Genomic DNA, 25,188 nt, shown 5'->3' on the forward strand with positions numbered 1-25,188 from the left:
ACTGCCTTATTGTAATCATATGTGTATGCATCTACATTTTCATTGACTATGCTCATTTTAGAGCATAGTCATTAAAGAAATAAATTTCAATAAGAGCCCATTTTAATTAGAGTATGGTCAATAAAAATGTAAATATCAACAATAGCATAACTAAATGTAAATATACACGGATGTAGACATTAAATTATCATACTGAAGACTGAAATTTTCGGTCTAGCACAATGAACTGCTAACTGTATAATAAGAAGTAATTCGTTCGCATACTTTTTTATCATAAGTTCAAGTTTAAGTAATATCTTTCCTAAGCTGAATGGTATATTGGAGGCCGCGATCGGTCGTCAGATCGGAAATTTACCGGAAAAACCCGAGTGATGATTGTTTAGTACCGTGTGCAAAAATGTCTCGAACCCAACATGCTAAACAATAAACATGTTTTTTTGTTACAATTCATTTTCCCCGTCAATATTAAACTTTCAAATGACAGTTCGTAAAGTAAAAATATCGACCATTAACTGCCAATTTTGAGCGATAGTTTAATTTATGGTTCTTAAGAATGACGTCATTGTGTGAAACGAACGACCTTGCCCTTGTGTTACCGGACGCAAAGCGGCGAAGATAATACCAAAATAAAGACCGAATCACTGAGAAAATAAGGAAGGAGTGACTTCGGTGAGTTGCGAAGATCGTGTATATGGTATATTGTGCTTACATGCATTCCCCAGGCGTATTTGAGGCGCCCAGAATGGTTCAGCTTTAAGATGTCAAAGTTTCATTATATATGGCTGTTGATGAACAAAGATGGCGGGCGAATATTATTGGTGAAAACACGTGCTATATTTTTAATGAGAAATTACAAGCGTAGTTACACGTTTACATATCAACCTAACACACGATATCAAAATCAAAATAGTTAGATTCACTAACTAACAACTCCTTCGTCAAAGTCGCCTTATTGCATTGAAATACACTTTTTATGTTCGCCATTTCCACATTACTTGTATAGCCAGTTTTAACTGATAAAAAGATATAACACCCAGGGGTATAATCCTGAAACCAATAACTACACTTTCAAGATTTATCATTTTTACACGTTATATTAAAGACCATCTTAAAGCGCCCATGATAAGATCTTGTCAATGGAAAAAACAACTCTTATAATATGTTATGAACACAGAATGTATGTTGATACACAAGGGCTTGCCTAGATAAATGGTTTACCTTTGTGTCAGGAAATAAAGGTTGATATACAAAAGATGAAAAGTCTCAATTTTGTAGTATTTCAATTTTGGGTCCAAAACATGGAATAAAGGGGGTATTTTCATAACTATAAGGCCTGAGTAAGGATGTCAAAGTTATTTTTATCTATAAGAAACTATAAGAAAAATTATTAAGCATGATATAATTTTGACTATATCTCATTATTTTTCCAGGATTAGTAGTTGTCAACTATGGCACATTTTGTGTATCCGGCAGCCAATGCTCAGCCAGCTGCCGCTTACCCAACTGTCCAGACAGCGTATGTGGCTGCAGCACCCCAAGCAGCTTATGCCACTGCTGCCCCTAGAGCTGGACAGGCATACGATAGCTACCAAACAGCACATGCTACACCTCAATATGCATATACTACAAGAACACAAGTGGCTGTAACGGTTAGTCTGTGTAATTTATAAATCATCTCTGCATTTAAATTTTTTTTTTTTTTTTTAATTTAAACATTGTATTTACAGAATTCAGGGGTCACACCAGCTTTCAAAATTCTTGCTTCAAAAATTTTGCCAAATGTGCTATTTTTTTTCACAGAATAAATTTAGGAGCCACACATGATTTGATCAAAAACTATCTTTAAATAAAAGAGCTTCTTGTTTCAGTATGATTTATAAATATTTATATGAACTTTAATAAAGAAATCACCTTCAGTTTCAGTACTCGTTTCAATAAGGTCTTAAAAATACTAATTAGCTCAGGAAAAAAATAAATACCTGGTAGTATTGTCATGTACATGTAATTCATATCTTATGGGAAAATCCAGAATTAAAAATCATTTAAACAAAGAAATTGAGAATATATTTTAATGGGAATGAGCGGTATGGAAATGAACAAATTAAGCACAAAAATGTACCTGTATCTTTTTACTATTAATATCATAAAACTAAGATATAAACTGCCATATTGATTTCAATACTTTTCCAACTTGTTGATTGCAGATTTGGATATATTGATTATTCATGGTATTGTATGTCTTTCACTGATAAATGGGGGGATGGGTGGGGGAATACATTGATGTTAGATGTTTTCAGTGTGAAATATTAGATTGGAGGTTTTATCTAAATTGAGTCAAACAAATTTGGTTTATTTCAACTGAAAAAAAAAGGCAAAAATCATTCCTGAATTTGGGCCCAGATTCGTTTTGTGGTACTAGTCACATTTACTAACTTCTGTAAGTCAACCACTATGATTTTGATGGAGATAGAGGACAAATATATTGAATGATTGCATTAGAACTGCAAAATGAAGTTTTCTAGTAAGTGTTATTGAACTTCATACTTAAATTGCAGTTGTGTTTACTACATAGGCATTAATTCATGTCAAAAAGACCTTAGTTTGAATGGAAAGTGCTTCGCTATTAACTATTGAACATAAAGATTTTTTTTATCAAAACCAAGTGTTTGTTCGATGTGCTATTTATAGGTAGGTTGCTTATAACTCTTTTTAGTGATCTCTGTGATGACCTCAATGCACTAGGCTACTTGTTAGAGGCCTAGTCTGTTTACATACCAATCGGCCGACGAGGATTAATGGTTGTAGCATGACACTAATTATTTAATTATTAAAACTCAATATTTTATTGCAATTAAAATCTTTAATTGCAATGCAACATTTGTGACAGCTGATGTGAACCCTGGAATTTGTAGAAATCTAGGTTGAATATGATCTGTTCGTAATATTTCAAGATTCGCTAGGTTATTTTCATTTAGTTTTGACAAATATTTTGTTGGTCATTTCTAAATTCACATTTTCTGCAACTGATCATTCAAATCCTGCATAAATGTTTGGGTTGACTATTAACAAATTGACATGTTCCACAGCCTGCTGCTACATATGACCAGAAAGCATATTACCAGCCAGCGGCGCCTTCTTATACAGCGGCTGAGACACATTACCAACCAGGTAGAATCTAATGGCAAATCATGGAAACTTTAAATTTATCAGAGGATTCATAATTATCAATGGAAGTTTTGAAAAATTAGAAGTTCATAGACATGGTTAAAAGAATTCTTTGTTATTACAAAATCACAGATTTAACACACAATTATAATATGTTTGTTAATACTTGGCTATTTTCCAGACTTCGATTACACAAACAGGCAGAATATGCATTACTTGTCAGATTGCTTATACATTTGAATATTTATTATAATCAAATTTTATATGTAATTTATACAAGAAAGTACTCTATAAAAATATATCTTTCAAGTACAAATGATTGAATTGTTGCTATAATTTACCAACTGGAAATGTACGAAGATTATTTTTTTTATTAGCATACACTGTTTCAGCTGCGGCTGCCAAGCCAGTGTATACTACTGGTGCTGCCTACAGCACCCAGCGTGCTGCTGCTCCCAAGGCCCAGACGCAAGTCCAAGTGTCAAGTGCTCCAACCTATGTGTATCCTGCCAACTCCACACCAGCCGTTACCACCTACGCCAGCAATTATGCCACAAACACAACATCCAGCAACACAACAGCATATACAACAAAGGGTAAACATCTGGTTCCACCTCTTACAATGAAAAAACAAATATTTCAGGTCGGTAAGTATATATGTCAATAGAGTTTCATTTTCACCAGTAAGAAATTCTTGTAACATTTCAGTGACTTCACTCTGTCGCCTTTATACAATTAGTTTGGTGATGATGACCGAGTTTAGATATGAAACTCTATTCACATATGGATAATATTTCAATTCAGTGAAACTTCTTATAGAGCCACCAAAACTTTTTTTGAATTTTTGTATGACAGTAAAAAGCACTTTATAGGGCTTTGAGCATTGTTCATGCATTTTGTAGTGTTTACGTTTAGGAGTAGATGAATTTGCTTAACATATTTGTTTTATTTTGAGTGTTACATCAAACCATACACAGAGTCAATTTGCTGTATTATCAACATAAAATTCTAAGACTGATTATGATGATAATCATTTGATTATTGACATGTGGGAACCGTTTGCAGTTGTAGATATGAAGCTAGTTCGAGTCTGTGTACCTTGATGAATACTTGCGTCAGAATAATTGTTTAACTCATTATACAAGAAACAATTGTCCAAAATGGAGAGAAAAAAATATAAAGAAACAATGTAGTGAAGTTTCTAGTTATGTTGTTTTCTGTTTCTTTTACTAGTAGTACCAATAAGTGAATGAATTTGTTGAATTTTATGAAAAAATATTTGGACAATTACAAAAAATGGGTTAGAAATGAATATTCTGTTTTGGTGTTTAATTTGATATCAACTGCAAAAAATCACAGTCAGTTTTGCACATCTCTTGTTACCTTAATAAAATTTTGATATCATTATGGTCTTATGCTATATGTGCTGTGTCATTATCACAATTAAAAACACTTTACTGAGCATGCATCAAGGCAAAGTCAGGTTCATGCAATGTTTCTTTCCATGTTTGGTGTTTGTATTATCTGTGAGTCCCGAGTTCAGCTTAATGAGCATGGCACTCTTTAAGTATGGCCAATAGAAGAGATGTTTACCAAGTTATTTCTTTGAAAACATTGTTACTGTATTTCTGTACATGTGAAGTCAAAACTGTCTCTGATTCAGTACCCAGTTAGTCAATGTCTGTATATACTAGTTAATAGAAGCCTATGCTTTCTAAACATGACCATTTTTCTATTGCAATATGATAAGACTATTTGATATCCAAACAAAAATATAAAAAAATAGGACTATTTGACATCAAAAAGGGGAAAAAAATGTTGGAGAAGAAAAGATAAACATCATTATGATATTTGAAGAAGGCTCGTTATCAATGTACTGACAGAAGCTTAATGTGAAATATTTAGGTGTTTTATCACGGAGGCTGGCTGACAGAGACAACCCTGTATCCTACTCAATGCTGTGTTCATATTTCAGCCTCCACTGGTTCCAACTACAACACCATTAAACAAACAGTACAGCCTGTTGTTATTAAAGGTATGAGCAGGATCTTTCTATGGCAGACTGGTTATTTCTACACTTTTGTGATCTAACATATAAATATGTGTCTACAGACATAAGATAGGCCACAGTATACAAAATTATCAACCTTGTTTATACAGGCAAAAGTAAGGACATGCCACAAAACCATTGATTGCTAGAATGTAATTTTCTCTTCTTTATTAAGCTTGATGTACACGTATGTAAAATACTTTTTATGGTAGACTTTGCATGTCCAATTTTCTCTTTTGCATTTGCTGTAAATTTGTTTTATAGTATGATCAATTTTTAATGCCATGGTAGGTAATATTGAGTTTAAATTTGTTGATGATCGGTACTATTTTGATTCATTACTGAAATTCATTACTGTTCTGGTCACTTTCCATTAGTTAACAACTCCCATGACAAAAATGATCAGTTTTTGTCTAAAGTTTTGAAATTCTTGTGAATTTCCATCTTTTTACACACCGTGGGTGCTTACTTGTCTGATTTTAAAAGGCTTCCTAGATATCCACTGAATGTGACTATGTCAAAGCTTAAATATTCATCTAAATGTGGCTTTTGTGCGATTCACTCACATTCTATGTTGAAAACTTGTTTGAAAATTTTGTTTCGCTAGTACTTTTGTGAATAGTGAAGCATACATAATAAATGACATGTGCTGTGGGTCTAATAAGAATCATAAATGAATTTCCCAATTTGGGCCTTTGCTTCTACAAATTTTGAAAATATGTATTTAAAGTTTTTTTGAAAATTTCTGATAAGAATTTCTTAGACTTCTAGGATAGGTGACGGTCTTCCTTGTCTTTCCCATTCTGTTATTGATCTTTAACCCTCTGACTTTTTTCTTGTCTCTGCATTGAAGTTATGGATGAGAGAAAGGAGATAAATTATTATGAAACATCCGTTATATGTGAGTTTGTTGCACATACCGAGTAGTGACTATCACTCTTGACTGAACAAATATGGATAAAAATGTGATTCTGTTATATAGCCCCCATATTCAAGACTAGGGTCTCTTACTATTTGAAGTTTTTTAACCAATACAATGTCACTATTATCAATTGAGTGACTTCATTCAGAGTTTTTTATCAATGTTAACTGGGAGACATTATTTAAAACTCCATTTCAGATGACCAAAAAAAAGCCAATCTGTGGCAAAATAGTTTGTCACTGCTCAAGAAACTTCATTACTGTACCAAATTTACTAAAATCATACAAAAATGCCTTGATTGATGAATAAATTTCTTACTGTTTATTGCCATTTTAAAAATCACTTGCTGTTTATAGAAGATAATCTTGATAAACCTACAGTACAGTGTCATTTCACGTCAGCTTAGGCTTTATTAGCTCAGATATTACTATGCATCTTTTGTCTTTATATTTCATGGAGGAATGCCGTTGATAAAAAAATTTTAAAAATCGTAATAATCTCAGTGTTGTCGCTGTTTAATATTGATTTATGCTGCCCTGTCCTAACAGCATTTCAATTGATAACCCACTACTATTAACCTTTGGCTGCTTTTGGATATAATTTTTCCGATTTTTCTCTATACAAATAATTAACTATCAGAAAAATAAATTTGCTTATGGTATTGAGTGTAGGGTATGTTGGCACCAGTTTATTTGAGAATATTTATAAAAAAATTTATCCACAAAGTAAATAGCTTTGAATATGAAAAACAAGAGACTGAGAAAAATACATAAAGACATGATAATCATGCTTTTTTTTCTTGTATATTCTAGGGTATGATGCTGCTCTTTACTCTGCAGCAACATCCTATTACCAGCAACAGCAAGCAGCCAAAACTCCAACTGGCACTTGGCAACTCAAGAAACAGGGCCAACAGGTTGGCAAACCAAAGCCAAAAGTCCCCCCAAAACAGCCACAGCTTCATTACTGTGATGTGTGCAAGATCAGCTGTGCAGGGCCTCAGGTTTGTGCTGCTGCAAATTTTAAACTATGTCCACTATTAATGTTGCCAGTTTTGAGTGAATATTTCTCACAAAATGAACAAAGATGCTTTTTAAAGATGTAACACCTTTTCATGATACACAGTGACTTCGTTTCAGTGAAACAGGAACTTTTATACCAGTTATGCATTCAAAAAAACCAGTGAGGATAAAGTTTAATGAAGACTAGTCCTTGTTAAAGTTATGTCCATTTTCCATAACAACTATGAAAGCAATTATAATGGTGAATATTTCACAAAAACTTCTATGGATAATTGTCAAAAACTCGCTGTATTTGTACTTTGATGTGTTGTTGTAGACCTATAGAGAACATTTAGAGGGACAGAAACATAAGAAGAAGGAGGCTGCGATGAAGTCAGGAAACAACTCCCAACCTGTTGGACGTGGTGGACAGAATCAGCTACGCTGTGAACTATGTGATGTCACATGCACAGGAGCTGATGCCTATGCTGCCCACATAAGAGGCTCAAAGCATCAGAAGGTAGAATGGCTTTTGTTGGTATTCAGACATACTAATTTGACTTCAAAGTCTAAAGCCCACTTTAAATGTAACCTTCTTGACAGTGAACTTCTGTGTAGGTGAAGGGTAGTTTTAAAATGATTTTAAATTACCCCATGTATTATAGTGAGATGCATAGATTGTTTGCTGGTTACTTTACATAAGCATGTTACCAGTGTCCCAAAATGCAAGATTGCTGCCAGTCAAGAACACTATCACTAAAAAGGGAATAGGGATGTTGATTGTTAGGATTATCTGGCCCCACTTGTATAAAATATCTCAATTTCAGATTTCCTCAAGCCCAGATTTTCCTCAGCTAATATCTCCTTGAAAATATCTTGTATGAAAATTCCTCAAGGAATTTCAGGACATCCTAGCTGATGACTTCCTCCTGTCCCTTGAGAAAATGTTATACAAGCCGTTTTTGAGGAGATATCAGCTGAGGAAAATCTCGACTTGAGGAAATCTAAGTTGAGATGTTTTATACAAGTGGGGCCAGGTACTCAAAACTGACACAGAAAGGATTTTCAAGTTTTTGACATTCTATCATTGGTCTGACATGTTACATTGTAGCTTTACATTCTGAGATTGATTTCTTGGCTCCTGGAAATCGATTTTTACTGAATTTTTGGGTGCACACATTATATAAAATGAAGTATTTTTTTGTCATTTTCAGCCCCAAAAAGTATTTGTGCCCATTATGTAGGTGTGCACATTACATAGTATTTTACGGTACTTGGAATTCATCATCAAATTTACACCTTTGTTCCAAAATAACAGTGTAGCCTCTGCTTAATGATTATAAACCTGTAACACTACATTGAAATGATTTTTGTATTTTTAGGTCTTGAAGCTGCACACAAGACTTGGGAAACCAATTCCTTCTACAGATCCAGTAATTGTTTCCCCAACTTCTGCTGGGTCATCCACTACTGCAAAAGCTGGAACGTCTGCCACATCTACTGCTGCTACAGCCACCAAGCCCACCAGCAAGCCTGCCCCTGTGGTCACTGCACAACCGACCATCACCAAGAAGGTGCTTTCCACTCCCAAGATCACCTTTGTTGGAGGTACTCAACTCAAGACTCTAGGAACCAAGCCTGAGGAGGTCAAGGTGGAACCTAAGATTGAACCCATTACATCATCCGCATCACTGACAGATGATGGTAGGTGTACACAAGGCTCTTAAGTTTTGTCTTAAGGTTTTGATAAAAAAATAACATCCAACATAAATGAGTTTGATCAATGCCTCTACTTCGAAAACTGTGTATGATAAATAAACTTTAAAGGTATATTGAGATACCTTTTTGATTGTGCCTTTTGCTAATAGAAAAGTTTCTTGTATGGTATTTCTTTTGTGATAGTAAGTGGCTTCTGTTGTACTTTTATTATATTTTTTGCAGACAAAGACGATGAAGATGGAGACAAATTGAATATCCTTGGTGAGAAAGATGTGGCACCAGTTGGTAAGTGCTGGTTCTTAGTATGTTTCATTATGAAAAAGCTGAACAGGTCTTATAAACTTTGTTGGTATGAATTTCGAAAAGCTATTTAGTAATGTAACTCTAATAGTGATGCCCAATGTCATAAATTATCTTGAGTTAGGTTATAAGATTGCAAATGCATTTTGTCTGTAGTGAAGGCCTGCACAGCTCTTAAAGCGTATTTGTCATGTATGCAATTGATTTCATCAATTTATTTACCACTGAACCTTTGCCCTTTTTAAACACAATTACCTTATAAAAGTACAGTCAAACATTGTTACCTCAAACTCTGAAAACTCAATACCCTGCTTAACATACAGTACTTTGTCAGTGCTGACAAAATTCTCTTTATCTTATCTTTATTTTAGTGCTATAGACTCTGGGAGGGGGGTATATTTTAGAACTGCTTGTCATTTGAATATTCTTATATTAATCATTTAAGCATACAAATATTTGACAAATTATGGCTAAAAGATTCATTTTACTGCCAGATTGATTGTTATATTTTTAAATCGAAGGTCATGAGTACATTGAAGAGGTGAAGAATGAACAGGGAAAAACCATCAGCTTTAATTGCAAACTGTGTGAATGTAAATTCAATGACCCCAATGCAAAAGAGATGCACATGAAGGGACGCAGACACAGACTACAGTACAAGGTGTGTATTGTAAAGCAGGAAACGATGCTCTCTGTTCATCTATTGATGAGTCATACATCACTTTTAAAGCTGTTACTTCAAATTGAGAATTCCAGACATTACCAAATAGTGTAACAGCAGCACCAGTATTTCCAGTTGAGATTTTTTTTATGGATTAATAGACTGAAAAGACAATTTTATATGTTTTCCTTCTTTGTCTTCTTAATCTTTAAAATATTTTTGCTAGACCACACATGCTTTAAGCAGATATGTCATGATAAGGCTGTTGAATTTGGCACAATATTGCAATACCAAGACTAGATAATCAATAAATAATAATTATTAGAACAGGGGCATATCAAGGTTTTACGAATTTTCTCTAGTTTTATGGACAGCTAAATTGAGGTGTTTACTTTGTAGAAAAAAGTGGACCCAAGTTTGAATGTGGAGGTAAAACCAAGCATTAGAGCAAGAAAGATCCAGGAAGAGAAGATACGGCGACAAGCACAGAAAGAGGAATACTGGCGACGTCGGGAGCAGGAACAAAGGTGGCGAGACGAGATGAGGTACAGTGTACAGGATCTGTACACACCAGCTGCCTAGAACATCATCTCTGATAGGGTGTAATTACTGCCACACATAGGGAGTAATTACATATTGATTCCTGTCACAAGAATATTTGAAATCAGTTTTAATGAGGTTTTTGATAAGGGTGTTTGGAGAGAGAAAAAAGAAAGAAAAACCGTACATATTCATAAATAATGATAAAAATATTTTTTCAAAAACATCTTATAGAATGCATATTTATCATAGAGATTGTTTGTGCTTTTTGTAATTTTTTGTTGTCATGACGGCTGAGTTTTTATTTCAGTTGCTTTTCTTAGCAAACAGAAAGCTTAATTATTCTTTTTAAAAAAAAAGAAATACAGTTTCTAAAAAAGGAGCCATTTCTTATTTGGAACCATGGCCATTTCTTGTTAGTCAGATGCAGTACTTTGGTATAAGTGAAAAGGAATCCAGGCTGGTTTGTGCAAGGTTCTGTGTACTGTTTTCTCCTTTTGTAGATTTTAGCATGGTGTTTGGAATGTCTTTGTCATTGAATATATTTGCACTTATTTCCTTGACTAGCTAAACTTTTAGATACTAACATCATTTCTGTTTCTCTACAAGGCTTGTTGTGTGATGTAAAATTTGTTCTTCTTGACTGCACATCCGTTCATATAACATGTATAACACATGCAATTTATATGATCCTGCTTACACTTTCGTATACATCACTTTATCTTTTTAACAATAACATTGTGTATTTTAACACTTAATCAGTGTATTTAAACACTTGATCAGTATTACCAAAACAAATCAAAGTATACCTAAAAGCACTCCTCAATGGACAAATCTCGAGAGGAGGTGTTCTGGAGCTTGCAAAAACATTCTGAAAATGTCTAATTTAGAAACATCAAATTAGAAACATATTCTTATGTTATTCAATGATCCAAAAGTTTTATAGAAAATGAAAGAAAATTGTGAATAATTTGATTGGATAAAAATGTTAAAGCTCTAATGTTGGTTATTCAGTAGCAGCCCTCACTACCTAGAGCAATAATCAGACACGAGCTTAAGACCAAGGGACATAAATCTCCTATCTCCTGATAAAAAGCTATTTGGCATTAAATCATACCTTGTGTTAAGCAACATTACTGTCAACAGGCTTGGATGTAGGGGTAGATAGTAATCAACCTTATGGTTACAGCTGTGTAATATACCATCCGCACTGTAACCAAGGTAATGGTGCCATTATTTTAACTCTGCTTTTAGGAGTTATTCCCTATGTTTGATCCTTCAGATTTTGTGCATTATTGTAAATTTTACAATTGATCAGGAAATCAAAATGGCTGGCAAACAGCTATCTTTAATTAGTACAGTTAAAGTTTTTATCGCTATTTCTTGAAAAGTATGAGATGGATAATTCTGAAATTTCATATTTAGGTTTCTCTTGGACCTTATTCATGCATTGTTCATGTTAGGACTGATAAAAAAGACAAAATGGCTGACAGTTGGTTATTTTGAACTTGACTTGTACAGTTTATTATTGCTTTATCTTAAAAAGTATTTCCATTGATTATTGATAATTACATTAGTAATCTGTCAGTAAAACCTACATTGATTATTGATAATTACATTAGTAATCTGTCAGTAAAGCATACATTTAGAAAACATCTATGAAAATAAGGGAAAATATCCATTCTACAAAGATCATACAGTGATGGGTACTTAAATCCTTCTTGAATATTCTTTATTTGGGAGTGGCACTACTTATATAAGTCAACTTTTGGCTTGCAAGTCATTTGTAGAAACAACGAAAATTGAACCCAACGAAAATAAATGAATCCACAGTATGAAAATAAGGGAAAATATCCATTCTACAAAGATCATACAGTGATGGGTATTTTATATATAAGTCAACTTTTGGCTTGCAAGTCATTATTAATGGTGTTAAGTTGAAACAACAATGCTTTCCTCCCTAATGCATATAATGTTTCTCTATGTGTTCATCTATATGTAGTGGTAGAAAGATCGCACTCTTATGTCGCATGTATTTTTGATTTTGTTACTAACACCATACAATATGAATATGAAATTACATATTGTACTTAAGTGACTTAAGTTACCAAAGTTCAGCAATATTAAGCAAGAATTTCTATTTTTCTATGAGAACAGTAATGCTTTGATAATTATTGAAATACATGTATTTAATTTCATTTCATGCTGTTATCAATTTTAAGAAAATAAACTCTTGAAAGTCACATAATGTTACTTCAAATATTTTTCCTTGTGCAAGTTCTTTTGAAACCTTTGCTTTTGTCCCATCAAGTGACCAAAAAGTCCACAAGCTTCATGTTTGATTTATCTTTGTTGCATACAGGATGGAAGATGAGTTGTACTGGGAAGAGCGAAGACGATATGAAGACCAGGAATACTTTGAATGGCAGAGACAGGGTGGAAGGCCAGGAATGGGACCCCCAAGGCCATTCCTGCATGGGCCTGGTGGACCACATATGGTAAGAATAATAAATGACAGCTAGTAAATGTTCTGGTGATGTTTAACACAGAGGAGCTTTGAATGAAAAGGGACACTTGAGTCTCTTTAATAGGGTTAATTAATGTAATTTTGCATAGTTGTGGACTTCAGCATTGAATGTGCTGAATCTTTGTTAGCTATAAAGATGTAAAGGTATTGTCTGTCAAATTTTTTTACATAAGCATATCTCCTTTTCCTTAACTGGAAAACATGTAAAACCTGTAATGTACCAAGAACACTTAAGCAGTGTCAACATTGATAAATCTGTTATACTAGTCAGAAAAGATAACCATTCTTGCTGTGTTTATATAGTTCCAGCCTATGAGAAGACCAGATTCCTCAGATGATCGCCACGTAATGGCTAAACATGTTGCTATTTATCCAAATGAAGTAGAGGTAAACTGTTGTTTTTTATATACTTATATCTGAAAGAAATAAGATTTAGTTATGTCATTATACAACAGAACATTACCTAGATGTACGCGTGCATTGAACTAAAACATAGATATGTTTCTGTTTGTTTTAACTGATTTGAAACCGCAGAAGTATTTCTTGACAGCTGTCACTGATAGGGCTGGTGTTTTAAAATGAAATGTTTAAAGTAGAACTCTGAAAATAACACGGCATAAACTTTTTGATAACAAAAAGGAAGAGAACTAGGATAATTTGTATGGTTGATACACCAGTCTTACAATAGAGGTTAACAGAAAATTCCTACCAAGACTGCTTGCATTGATTATCTATTCAGCATGATTTGTATGTAAATGGAATTTCTTTCTTGTTTTTTATTTTTAGCTTCAAGCTGTTCAAAATATTGTATCTTTGTGTGAAAAGTCTTTAAAGCAAGTATCCGACTTCTTAACTGACAGGTGAGTTTGTATGATATTATGTATATTAATTTCTTGAATGCATCTAATGCAATGTTAGATGATTTCTTTCCTGTTCTACTGTTCATTAAGTTTCCCGTGTAAATAAATTGTGGAGTTGTAACAATTTTATTATTTGTTTACTGTATTATGTCTGTTACTTCTTCAGCATTAATCCAAAGAGCATGGATATAGATAAAGACGTAAAGAAAGAAGCTGATAGTAAGGAAGGGTAAGTAGATGACAGCACTGTAACTCAAGTTTGTAAATCTTGGAAAAGAGAAGGGAAAGGAAAATAGCTTTCAAACCTGCTCTAGTTATGAAATTATGAATGCAAACCGAGATGTCTTGTTTAAAACCCGAGATGTCTTGTAAAAACAGTAATATTGAAAATTGTTTCCTTTAAGTTTAAACATTTCAACTGCAGTTGAATTTTAATATAATTGTATGTACTTAATTTTGATATTTTGTTCTATTTTTGTTTTGCATTATTGTTCAGGGAGAAGAAAGAAGACCCAATGGCTAATCGTGTGTTGAAAGGTGTAATGCGAGTCGGAGTGTTGGCCAAGGGTCTGCTACTGCATGGTGATCTTAACGTACATCTGGTTGTCCTGTGTTCAGAAAAACCCACACGCACATTGCTAGAACGGGTTGCAGATGGTTTACCAAAGCAAATCGCAGTATGTTTGTTTTTCAATTTTGTATTGTGATGAATATTGAGAAAGTATAAACTTAAAAAACAGTATTTATACTGAAGTATATTTTCATCTTTTATCACATTTTATAATTGAAACATTAACCCTGTGCATGCTGGTATTAAAATACTTGTATCAGATAGAAATCAGTACAGAAATGATTTTGTTTCATTTATTCACTCGAAAATGATATGAAGAGAAGAAGTTCAATATACTTATCTAAAAACCAAGATTTTGTATTAAGGGCAGTTACTTGAACAAACATTCACTTTGCAGGCAGTGACAGAGGAAACATATGAAGTTAGACGATGTGTAGAGGAAGCTGCCATTATTGTAACAAATAACAAAGAACCAAAGACTACCTGTAGTATTACATTAACGTCACCGGTCATGCGGGAAGCTCAACTGGCAGATGGAGGTAAAAAAGAATGGCATTTCTAATGCTTTCAGTATATACATATAGTTCTACTCTAAAGCATCAAATCTTAAATGAACTCTTAAAGTATTGCTTCATGTTTTGAATCTGTTTGTGGAGTGGTCATGTTTTTTAGGAGGATACAGAAAATTTTAGTTTACTGTTTAAGTTAAATAATAATTGCACTGAAGATACTCTTTCTAGCATGATCATTCTACACTATACTGATCTATCCTAAATTATGAAGGAAAAAAAGGAATCATTACAGTACCATGTATTGCAAACTTGTAGCAAGTTGGAAGGCTTTACCATACATGAATGACAGTTTTGTGAACAGCAGATTGCCAAATAAATGCAAATGAAAAAAAAACACATTTGGAAATTCTCACATACAAGTATTCTTAATAAGGTTTTACTTGTATTGTTTAAATGTTTCATGATAACTCACATGTTTTCCTACCCTATTTCATATGCATAACATTTGGAAAGCCTTCTAGCCATCTCCTGCACAGGTATTCTGTCAGAGAATGACCAGGATCCATCACTGTTTATGGAAGGATTTTTGACCATGATGGCAGTACAAAATGTGGACTTCAGAGAATATTGGCCTTCCCTGCACCTAATCCCATTTTGTTTTTATGATTTGTTTAAAAAATTTCTTTTGTTTTTTCCTTTTGCTCATTCTGTCATTTTCACGTTCTCATTTGTGAAATACCAAAACTACCAATCGTGTTTGATAGCTGCATAATGATCATGTAATGTGTGTCTAGCTGGCTGGGCAGCTTTTATTAGACAAATTTATAAACAAAGTATTTAGATTTGATAAAACAGGATTCAAAATTGGCAATTTCGGACCTACTTGTTCATTTTTCGACCCATGTATACACATTTTGGGATTGGTTTCAGGAACTTAAAACCACTTATCAACTTCTACAGCATGCATACCCAAGATGTTAACTACCCATACAGTCTGTTGCCTTTTGCTTAAATATGTATCCTATTGAATCATATTTTGACACATATTTCCCTTCTTTACTTTGTCACTGATACTTTTTTACCTAAATCAGAAAACAATTTATGTTGCCTACCTTGTCAGCGAAAAGCTTACATTTTGGTAGCATCTTCTGTAACATTTTTTCTTCAATTGTGTTGCATGTATGTGTTTTGTGGGGGGAGGCTTATGTATACTTTGGGGTCCACTTTGACAGTCTGTGGCTACAGATTGTCTGTTGTAACTGTCATCTTTTCTGCCAATGGTCAAACACCCATTCCTGCTACACAACTGGTTCAATGTGTTAATACTACAGAGACATCTGCTACTGTAAGCGTCAAAGACCCACCGGATGTGTTGGATAGGCAGAAATGCCTCGATGCTCTTGCAGCCCTTCGCCATGCTAAATGGTTTCAGGTTCGAACCTTTTTATACTTACTTTGCAGCCTGATGGTCTGTTATTGTAATGCAGAAGACATTCTGTGTACCCTAAACTGCAGATTTGCACATATCAATGATCAATCTTTGAAATATAACTGAGGATGATATGGGAGCAAATCAGCATTGCATTGGTGTTGTTAAATACTTTGTCATTTGCCTTGTTCTTTTGGATTGGATAGTTAAGTTCAGGATCACGTTACAAATCAAAACGTTTAAACCCTTAGTCTGCTTCAATCACCATACAATGTTGGCCCTTGTTGCTAGGCAAATCCTCAAAGTATCTGTATCAGGAAGTGATAAGTCGTGTTGTAACTATAGAAAACTTGTTTCATCAAAATTTTCGCTACATGCTCCTGTTGAAGCAAGTAAATATGAAAGATTAGCTGGAGACCCCAACAAATACTTGTTCAAAAACATTTCCGAATGCATTGTGGTCAAAGCCAGTCAGGATGATCTGTGAATTCACTTCTCAATTTGTGATTTCGGTAAAACATAGAAGTTGGACAACTTAGTCAGCATTTATTACTAAATACACTCTCCTAATTTGAGTTCACATTTCTCTGAAATTGTGCAGAGTTTGGCCAATGGTCTTGAAACATGACTACATAGAAGCCTTACCTGAGAATCAGAGGAGAAGAGACGATGTCATAATTATTTTTTGTGTGTGAGCATCCTGTATTAAGTTATTTAAATTTCCACCTATGTTGTCATCTTCCTTCAACTACAGATCAGAATCTAAACCACAATACAAAACAGTTAAGAAGTAAGGAATAGAAAAGCAATAAATTTTATATATGTTATGATATAAATCAGCATTGAGTCAAGGGCCATATTTATTCAATACAATGCAGCAGCTTAAGAGTTTTTAATTTTTATTGTATCAAAGTCTTTCAAAATGACTGATATTTATAAGTCAGGAAGTATTTTTAATTTTTGAATATTTTTCTTATGCAATTTCTATATTGAGGTATATTTGGCAAAGTGTTCAAGCATCACCATTCTTCTGATTGAGCTCTAAGGTGGCATTGGGAAGGCAACTCTCATACCTTGAGTGGTGAATGAATGACAAGAGTGAATGAAATTTTGACATGTTTGCTGTTTACTGTGAACAATGATTGTTATCTGATGATAAATGAATCTTTAGTCTCAAAGCAAGGTCAAATGGATGCAGTAATGTAAGAATTCAACTGAAATTCTCAAATACTTCTCCCCCCGATTTCCAGAATTTATTGCAAGAATTATTTTCTCCTATCTTAAGTCATTTGCATAAGCAGTTCAGTATCAAGAAGTTTAAATAGAAATAAAGAAAGGTGTTTTACATTTTTTCTGTGTGATAACTGGGTATAAATGAAGAAGAGATAGTTGGTCATCTAATTTACAGTTGAAATATATTTAAACATTTGACATTGTTTGAATGTTCAAAATACATGAACACTCAGTTCAAATTGTTTCCTGGAAAAGGGAGATGTTATAGAATTTCATGTATTTGCTCTACAAAAAAAAAAATAATAATAAATAGATAAATAAGTAAATTATTAGATAAATGAATAAGATACCTGGAAACAAGATTGGACAGAGTGTTTTGCTTGAATTAAAATCTTTCTCCTGCACCTTACACAACAACTGATCAGGTAAGTAGGCTAACCCATGACACGGATTCATTTATGATGTACTTCATCTGTAAACAGCAGATTTTGATCGCATATATTCAATACTGTTAAGGCTCATTGGGAAATGCACTAAAAAGGTATGTGAGAAGGAAGCCTGGTGCTTATCTCTTCTTACAAGAGAATATTGGCATCCATTGTTTCTATTTTCCTGTATTTTTGGACAGGCAACAGGATTCCTTAAATTGACAGAAGTTTTATTTCCAACAACAAATATGTAGACTTGTTTTGCTTCTCAGATTTCTCTCTACATGAACACATTTTACAAGAATAACATCATCCAACACATCATTGAAAAGCAAAGTAACTCTCTAGAATTTGGATACAGTGAAATAAAACTTAATGAGAAAAATTCATGTTTCCACAGAACTGGTTGAAATGTGAATTGTCTTCTTAAATGAGAAGAGGGGATGGTAATAGTGTAAGGAACCCTTTTCACAGAAGAAAGATGTTTGACAAAGCATTTATTATGGTTTGATGTAATATTGACTATAAATGTTTGTAGATTTCTTTTCTGTGAAATGGGAGTCTTATTTTATCATATCAAGATAACACTGAAGATTGATCATAACAAGCATGTAGGATCCCTGATACATGAGGCTGGAAAGTTGTGAGGTCGTCGGCATGGTGTTGGTGTCACTGGCATGTGGACAATGCGTGTACAGTGTGCAGCACCCATGCCAATAAATCTTAGCGAACCTTATACAAATTAAACCAAGAAATATTCAAGAATCTGGAATAGAATTTAGAACATGAAACATGGTAGGTAAAGCATGATTCAAATATGTTGTGAATATATATTTTGGGAGTTTGAAATAGAGACATTTAAAGCAGGTTGTAAGGTTTTACCTTAGATGGTAAGGTCTTACATTTAAAATGACTCCAGATTCTTGAATAGGATTGCCTGAAAACTTTGTCTTATTTGGTTTTTCTCCCTGTTTGATTAAATAGGCTAGAGCAAATGGACTGCAGTCTTGTGTTGTTGTGATCCGAATTCTACGAGACCTTTGTCAACGTGTTCCAACATGGACACCTCTGAATGAATGGGTAAGCTTCTATTACCAACATGTTTACAGTAATGTATTCATGATCAAAATCAGACATAATGCAGCAGTATTTCAGACAGTTAATCCAAAACCAGACATAATGCAGCAGTATTTCAGACAATTAATCCAAAATCAGACATAATGCAGTAGTATTTCAGACAGTTAATCCAAAACCAGACATAATGCAGCAGTATTTCAGACAATTAATCCAAAACCAGGCATAATGCAGCAGTATTTCAGACAATTAATCCAAAACCAGACATAATGCAGCAGTTTTTCAGACAGTTAATCCAAAACCAGACATAATGCAGCAGTATTTCAGACAATTAATCCAAAACCAGACATAATGCAGCAGTATTTCATATATCAAAAACCAGACATAATGCAGCAGTATTTCAGACAATTAATCCAAAACCAGACATATTGCAGAAGTGTCTCGGATGATTAATCCAAAATCAGACATAATGCAGCAGTATTTCAGACAATTAATCCAAAACCAGACATATTGCAGAAGTGTCTCGGATGATTAATCCAAAATCAGACATAATGCAGCAGTATTTCAGACAATTAATCCAAAACCAGGCATAATGCATAATGCAGCAGTATTTCAGACAATTAATCCAAAACCAGGCATAATGCAGCAGTATTTCAGACAATTAATCCAAAACCAGACATAATGCAGCAGTATTTCAGACAATTAATCCAAAATCAGACATAATGCAGCAGTATTTCAGACAATTAATCCAAAACCAGACATATTGCAGAAGTGTCTCGGATGATTAATCCAAAATCAGACATAATGCAGCAGTATTTCAGACAATTAATCCGAAATCAGACATAATGCAGCAGTATTTCAGACAATTAATCCAAAACCAGACATAATGCAGAACGGATGATCAATCCAAAATCAGACATAATGCAGCAGTATTTCAGACAATTAATCCGAAATCAGACATAATGCAGCAGTATTTCAGACAATTAATCCAAAATCAGACATAATGCAGAAGTATCTCAGACAATTAATCCAAAATCAGACATAATGCAGCAGTGTCTCAGATGATTAATCCGAAATCAGACATAATGCAGCAGTATCTCAGATGATTAATCCGAAATCAAACATAATGCAGCAGTATCTCTTTGTCAACATTTGTATTATCGTCAACATATCATACTGATTTTCTGGCTAGGTATAAGTACTGTTGTTGAATTATTTCATTGATAGATATATATGCTATCTTCAAAATTGTCTTGTTGACTTATGGCTTAACCAATAAAGTATTTATACTGAAGTCCTTATGATCAAACTATGTTCAATGTCCACTTCTATAAAGCAAATGACTCTAAATTTTCCACTTCTGTTTGATGAATGTTGATAAAGCTTTTGATGATATTTACTTGTCAGTATTAAATGATACAACATAGAAATTTGTTTGAGTATTTTTGACATTATATATGAAAATATATCTACATAGGCAATGGAGTTACTAGTGGAAAAGTGTGTGAGTAGTGGAGGTGCCAAGATGAGCCCTGGAGATGCTTTACGGAGAGTCTTTGAATGTTTAGCATCCGGGTTACTCCTTCCAGGTATGTCAACACTGTTACAAACTTCCTTTCCCTTAAAATTTGTATAGTTTTTTTTCCTGTATAATGAAATGCTGTAAAAATGTGGCTTTGGTGTAAATTTTGTATAGATATGAAAGCGAGATTGCCGAAAAAAAGTATGTAAGAAGTGGAATAGGGGCTGTGATCGACCAGTCAGCAAAGCATCAGACATTTCAATCACAATGAAGATTGAAAGTGTGGTTTGATGTTCCCTGCAGGGGAGTAGTGTGTTTGTGGAGGTTGGGATATTGTTTCTCATGCAGCTAAGATCATGAATCCAATGCTGTTGTGGTTGTATCATGGAGCAAGATACTTTACACCAGTATAGTCAGGCCGTCTCTGAATTGTTCTGCATGGTAATCATCAGCTACTGCATAGTCACTGCTTAAAATTGACACTGGCTGTTCATGGAATGATGTTATGGATCCAATAGGGGTAAAGAAGATGAACTAAGGAAATTTGTATCCAATTCCATTGTTACAGGTGGACCAGGATTGTATGATCCCTGTGAAAAGGATCCAGCTGATGCAGCAGCATCACTTACACCCCAAGAGAGGGAAGACATCACAGCATCAGCTCAGGTTAGTCAACAAATATTCTCTAAAGGCCCTGAGATCTGGTAGATCAAATACTGGTTTTAACTAGCATAGATCTAATACTGTTTCTGGTCATTTGGTCATGTTGAGGTAGATCACAAAATATTGATACTAGGATTAACTAGGGTAAATCTAATACTGTTTCTGGTCATTTGGTCATGTTGAGGTAGATCACAAAATATTGATACTAGGATTAACTAGGGTAAATCTAAGACTGTATCTGGTCATTTGGTCATGTTGAGGTAGATCACAAAATATTGATACTAGGATTAACTAGGGTAAATCTAAGACTCTATCTGGTCATTTGGGAACATGGACCTACATTACAGCAACTCATTTTGTGAGCTATAATGGACTGACTGTTAAAAATTGTCATTGATTATCTTTTTGCCTAATTCTGTAAATAGTCCGTTCATGAGCTGAAGTAGGTTTGGAATAGTGTTAATGATCTGGTCAGATGTTCTGAAGTATCATTTTGTTACACAGCATGCTCTAAGGCTGATAGCATTCCGACAAATCCACAAAGTGCTGGGTATGGACCAGTTGCCAGCACCAAAATTCCAACGACAGAGGATGAATCCTCGCAAACGAAGGAGAATGGACAGTGCTACAGGAGAAGGGGATGAAGGTAAGCTAAGAGTCATTATGAAGATGTTTCAAACAGAAGCTCAGAGTACTAGTAAACAGGTCATTTTTCTTGATACCGGAAATTGGACACAAAATTGTAGTGTTATGTGAATATACAATTTGTAGGGGCAGGATTTGTAATGCTTAAGTTGATACTGGTGGGAAAAAGTCATGATTGTGTCTTGTTAGTCCTTTGCTTTAAGATGATCTGTTTTTAATGCCATGTTTTCATTTGAAATGATGATGCTTCTATTTGGTAACACCTTGCCTTTTTATAGGGAGTATATAGTGTTGCTGATGATAGAAATCTAGACAAGAAAAAAAAGTCTTATTTGTAATTTTTTATTCTCTCCTATAACATGAAATAATTCAATATTTTTTATACTTTTTACATCTGTATTATGATTAAATGTTTACATATCAATGACCTATTTCCAACAGTTGGAGAGAAGAAAGACAAAAAGGATGAAGATCAAGTTATGGAAACCGCTGATGGAAAACAATAAAAAGTGTGTTCTGTGTGAGGAGCGAGAATCTGATACAAATTATAATTCATACAAGAACAGCATTTAATATTGAAAGGATTTAATAGTTTATGGCCATACATTGCTCAATAATATTAGCATTGTGTTCTTTGATGAAGATTCCATATGGATATGTCCTCTCAAGGAAGGCCTTGAAAAAAGGAACTCTTGACAGAGATAGAATGGTGAAAAATCCTGTGGTACGATAGACTACTTGTTACAAAAGGAGACTGATGTATACATAAGCGTGTGATAAAAATGTGTTCATATTTGCTTTTTCTGTTATAGGACTCCTCACTCTAACTTCTATTTTAGCTTATCAACATAAAATGTCTCTTGATGTTGTGATATTTTTCATTACTGTTTTTTGTTACTGTTTCTGTTACACTTTTATCTCCTAAATCATGTTTAAATTTTCACATGGTTACTTTCATTTTAGAAAAACGGCATTGTATTATTGGTACTGTTGAAAACATATTCTGCAAATCAAAACCTTCGGTTTCTATGTTTCATTTCCCATCATTTTTAACATGTTATCTCTTCTGTAGTATGTAAATATATTTTGATCTTTGACTTTATGCTTTTTAATAACATTGTCCTTGATTTCCTTCTATTCGAATTTCTAAATTTAGTCATCAATTTGCATGCAGCTGCTAGTCTTCATATTCAATCGCTATATTCATAATATGATAGGTTTTGCGGTGAACAGGAAGGTCATTGTTACCCAATACAAGTATACTAATACATAGTCTGTCTGCCTCGTCGAAGTATTTGTAGTATATTGTGAGGTTTAATTGGGAACTAAATGCAGGTGTGTTATTTTGTCAGTATTTACATGTGTCAGTGTATGATACGGTGTGGAGTTCAGTCCCTTGATGTAGGATAACTGGTTTTTACTGATTGCTTCTGTACATGTATCTGTATCAGGTGCATATACAGACTTTTATCATTTATTATGTATTTTTCTGCAACAAAAATGATTGTTGTGCTGTGTCCAGAAAGGACATCATGTGACAAATGCACACACATTGATATATTGACACCGAGCAATTAAAACACCACTGGTACCTGGCTAATTGTAGTCAGAATGTTGTGTACCATTTATAGTCAAATATATTGTGTACTTATTATGCCAAGAATGTTTATTGGTAAAAAATAGATCAATAAATATCTTGTGTGTATCTTGTGTGATGAGTTGTTTATTGTTTCAGGATATCAACATATCTACATACATCATTGACAGTGAAATTGAAAGAGTTTGTCCTGTTATACCGTCACGATAAGAAATTGAAATAAGGTAATCCTACTTCTGTGAAATATGAAACATCACTAAAGAAAAGTCTCAATGCAGAAGTTATGTCCAGATCTTGTTGTTGTAGATGGGATGTTGCTTATGCTAGAGATTATTGATTATTACTTGCCAAGCAAGCTTTCCAACAATCCTGATTTTAATAGGCATTGTAACACTGAAAATGTGTGCCTAGCTCAATTTCTTTACATGATAATGTTTATTCAATTTCCAAAGATCAAAAATGGGACTCAGTGGGTAGTTTGCCAAGGTAACCATGGGCATAACCTCTGAGGAGGACCACCCTTGGTGGGATGTATTTCTCAAGGAACTGAGAATGGACCAGTCTGTGATGTGGTTGTGTCCTGTAACAAGACACCACCCTAATTGATCTGAATGACATTCTACACTCCATTTCCATCATTTTAAGACTATCTTCTACAAACATCATTTATGTTGAATATTGGTGTTTATGTTTAATTACCAATTATTTCATGTCTTCATTCTGTCTGTTGTTAAATATTGTTTCAGTACAAAACGTTAAAATGAATTATATTTTTCTGGTTCACAAATAAAGACCGTCATATGATTTTGTGTTTTATTCATGAAATCAAGAGAGCTCATGCATCCCCTTCACATTCAAGACTATAAACCGTATGATTTCAATTACATTCTAGTAGGCATTTTGAAGCATTCTACCAAAGGAATGAAGGAGCTATTGTAGTTACATTTGGAAAAAAACTGTTTCATTCATATACTAATACACATTTTCCAAACAAATTGGTGGTATACAAGAAATACAAATCATCTGAAGATCACCAACAAAGTCAATTGTTTTACAAGAAATCATTTTATTTGTGGTACAATGAGTTGGCGACAAGAATGATGGAAATGACAAGGGAGAGAACCTGTACAGCTCTATATGATGGAAGTAGTGGCAGAATTATAGTAAAACGTGGCCCTGCGTAACAATATTTCGTAATGATCAATTCACTAGATTTAATTTTGCTATTTGATTAATCAGTTACATGTGCTAATTGAAATCAGAAGCAACACACTTGCACCATAAATAGGATATCGGGTTATGAAATCCAATTATGTTACCAGATTATGAACTCAACAGCAGTAGTTATAGAGCTTTTCTAGAAAATTTGACATTATAGTAAATAACCCTTGTGTTTTGATAATACTAGGGTAAGTACAGTAGTCGTTTGTAATAAATGTCTAATTTGTTTAACAGATACGTGTTCACATTTCAATACAACATCCACTTACAAATTCTGTTCTCACTGGACATTCCTATCCATCGTCCTGATTCTAGGTAAATGCACATTTAATGTTCGAATTTTAGCTATCATTTGTTGTTCTTTTGACTTCAGTTTTACAAGGTATTGTTAAAGTTCAAAGTTTGTTTTCAACATAGAATTGGTTTTGTCCTCTTGAACGTTCCCTTTACTTTGGATTATACTCCTCTGGTTGGTAATGTCAATAGAAGTTCATATGGCACAACCGGTAGAAAATTGGATGTGTGGCGTCACCTTCATCAGACAAATG

At 33.8% G+C, this 25,188-nt stretch overlaps 1 protein-coding gene across 3 annotated transcripts; it reads left to right on the forward strand.

Annotated features, from left to right (window-relative positions):
• The first annotated feature begins 593 nt into the window (after positions 1-593).
• LOC132546828 (zinc finger RNA-binding protein-like) lies at positions 594-23,527 on the forward strand. 3 transcript variants are annotated; one of them, XM_060210544.1, is made up of 23 exons: positions 594-669; positions 1,431-1,649; positions 3,087-3,168; positions 3,558-3,812; positions 5,141-5,200; positions 6,950-7,140; positions 7,476-7,658; positions 8,521-8,842; positions 9,080-9,142; positions 9,679-9,818; positions 10,218-10,345; positions 12,721-12,856; positions 13,189-13,272; positions 13,672-13,745; positions 13,912-13,974; positions 14,242-14,422; positions 14,714-14,855; positions 16,160-16,260; positions 18,903-18,998; positions 20,470-20,581; positions 21,083-21,180; positions 21,682-21,823; positions 22,264-23,527. In XM_060210544.1, the coding sequence occupies exons 2-23, from the start codon at positions 1,449-1,451 to the stop codon at positions 22,326-22,328; spliced, it is 2,919 nt and encodes a 972-aa protein (XP_060066527.1). In that variant the 5' UTR covers positions 594-669; positions 1,431-1,448; the 3' UTR covers positions 22,329-23,527. The 3 variants fall into 3 exon arrangements, with proteins under 3 accessions (XP_060066527.1, XP_060066528.1, XP_060066529.1); XM_060210545.1 differs by having other exon boundaries at positions 3,558-3,761; XM_060210546.1 differs by lacking the exon at positions 5,141-5,200 and having other exon boundaries at positions 3,558-3,761.
• The last annotated feature ends 1,661 nt before the right edge of the window (positions 23,528-25,188 follow it).

This window comes from Ylistrum balloti, unplaced genomic scaffold, assembly GCF_031769215.1.
Source record: "Ylistrum balloti isolate Yb309-2 unplaced genomic scaffold, AGI_CSIRO_Ybal_v1 Utg369916, whole genome shotgun sequence".
Lineage (NCBI taxonomy): Eukaryota > Metazoa > Mollusca > Bivalvia > Pectinida > Pectinidae > Ylistrum > Ylistrum balloti.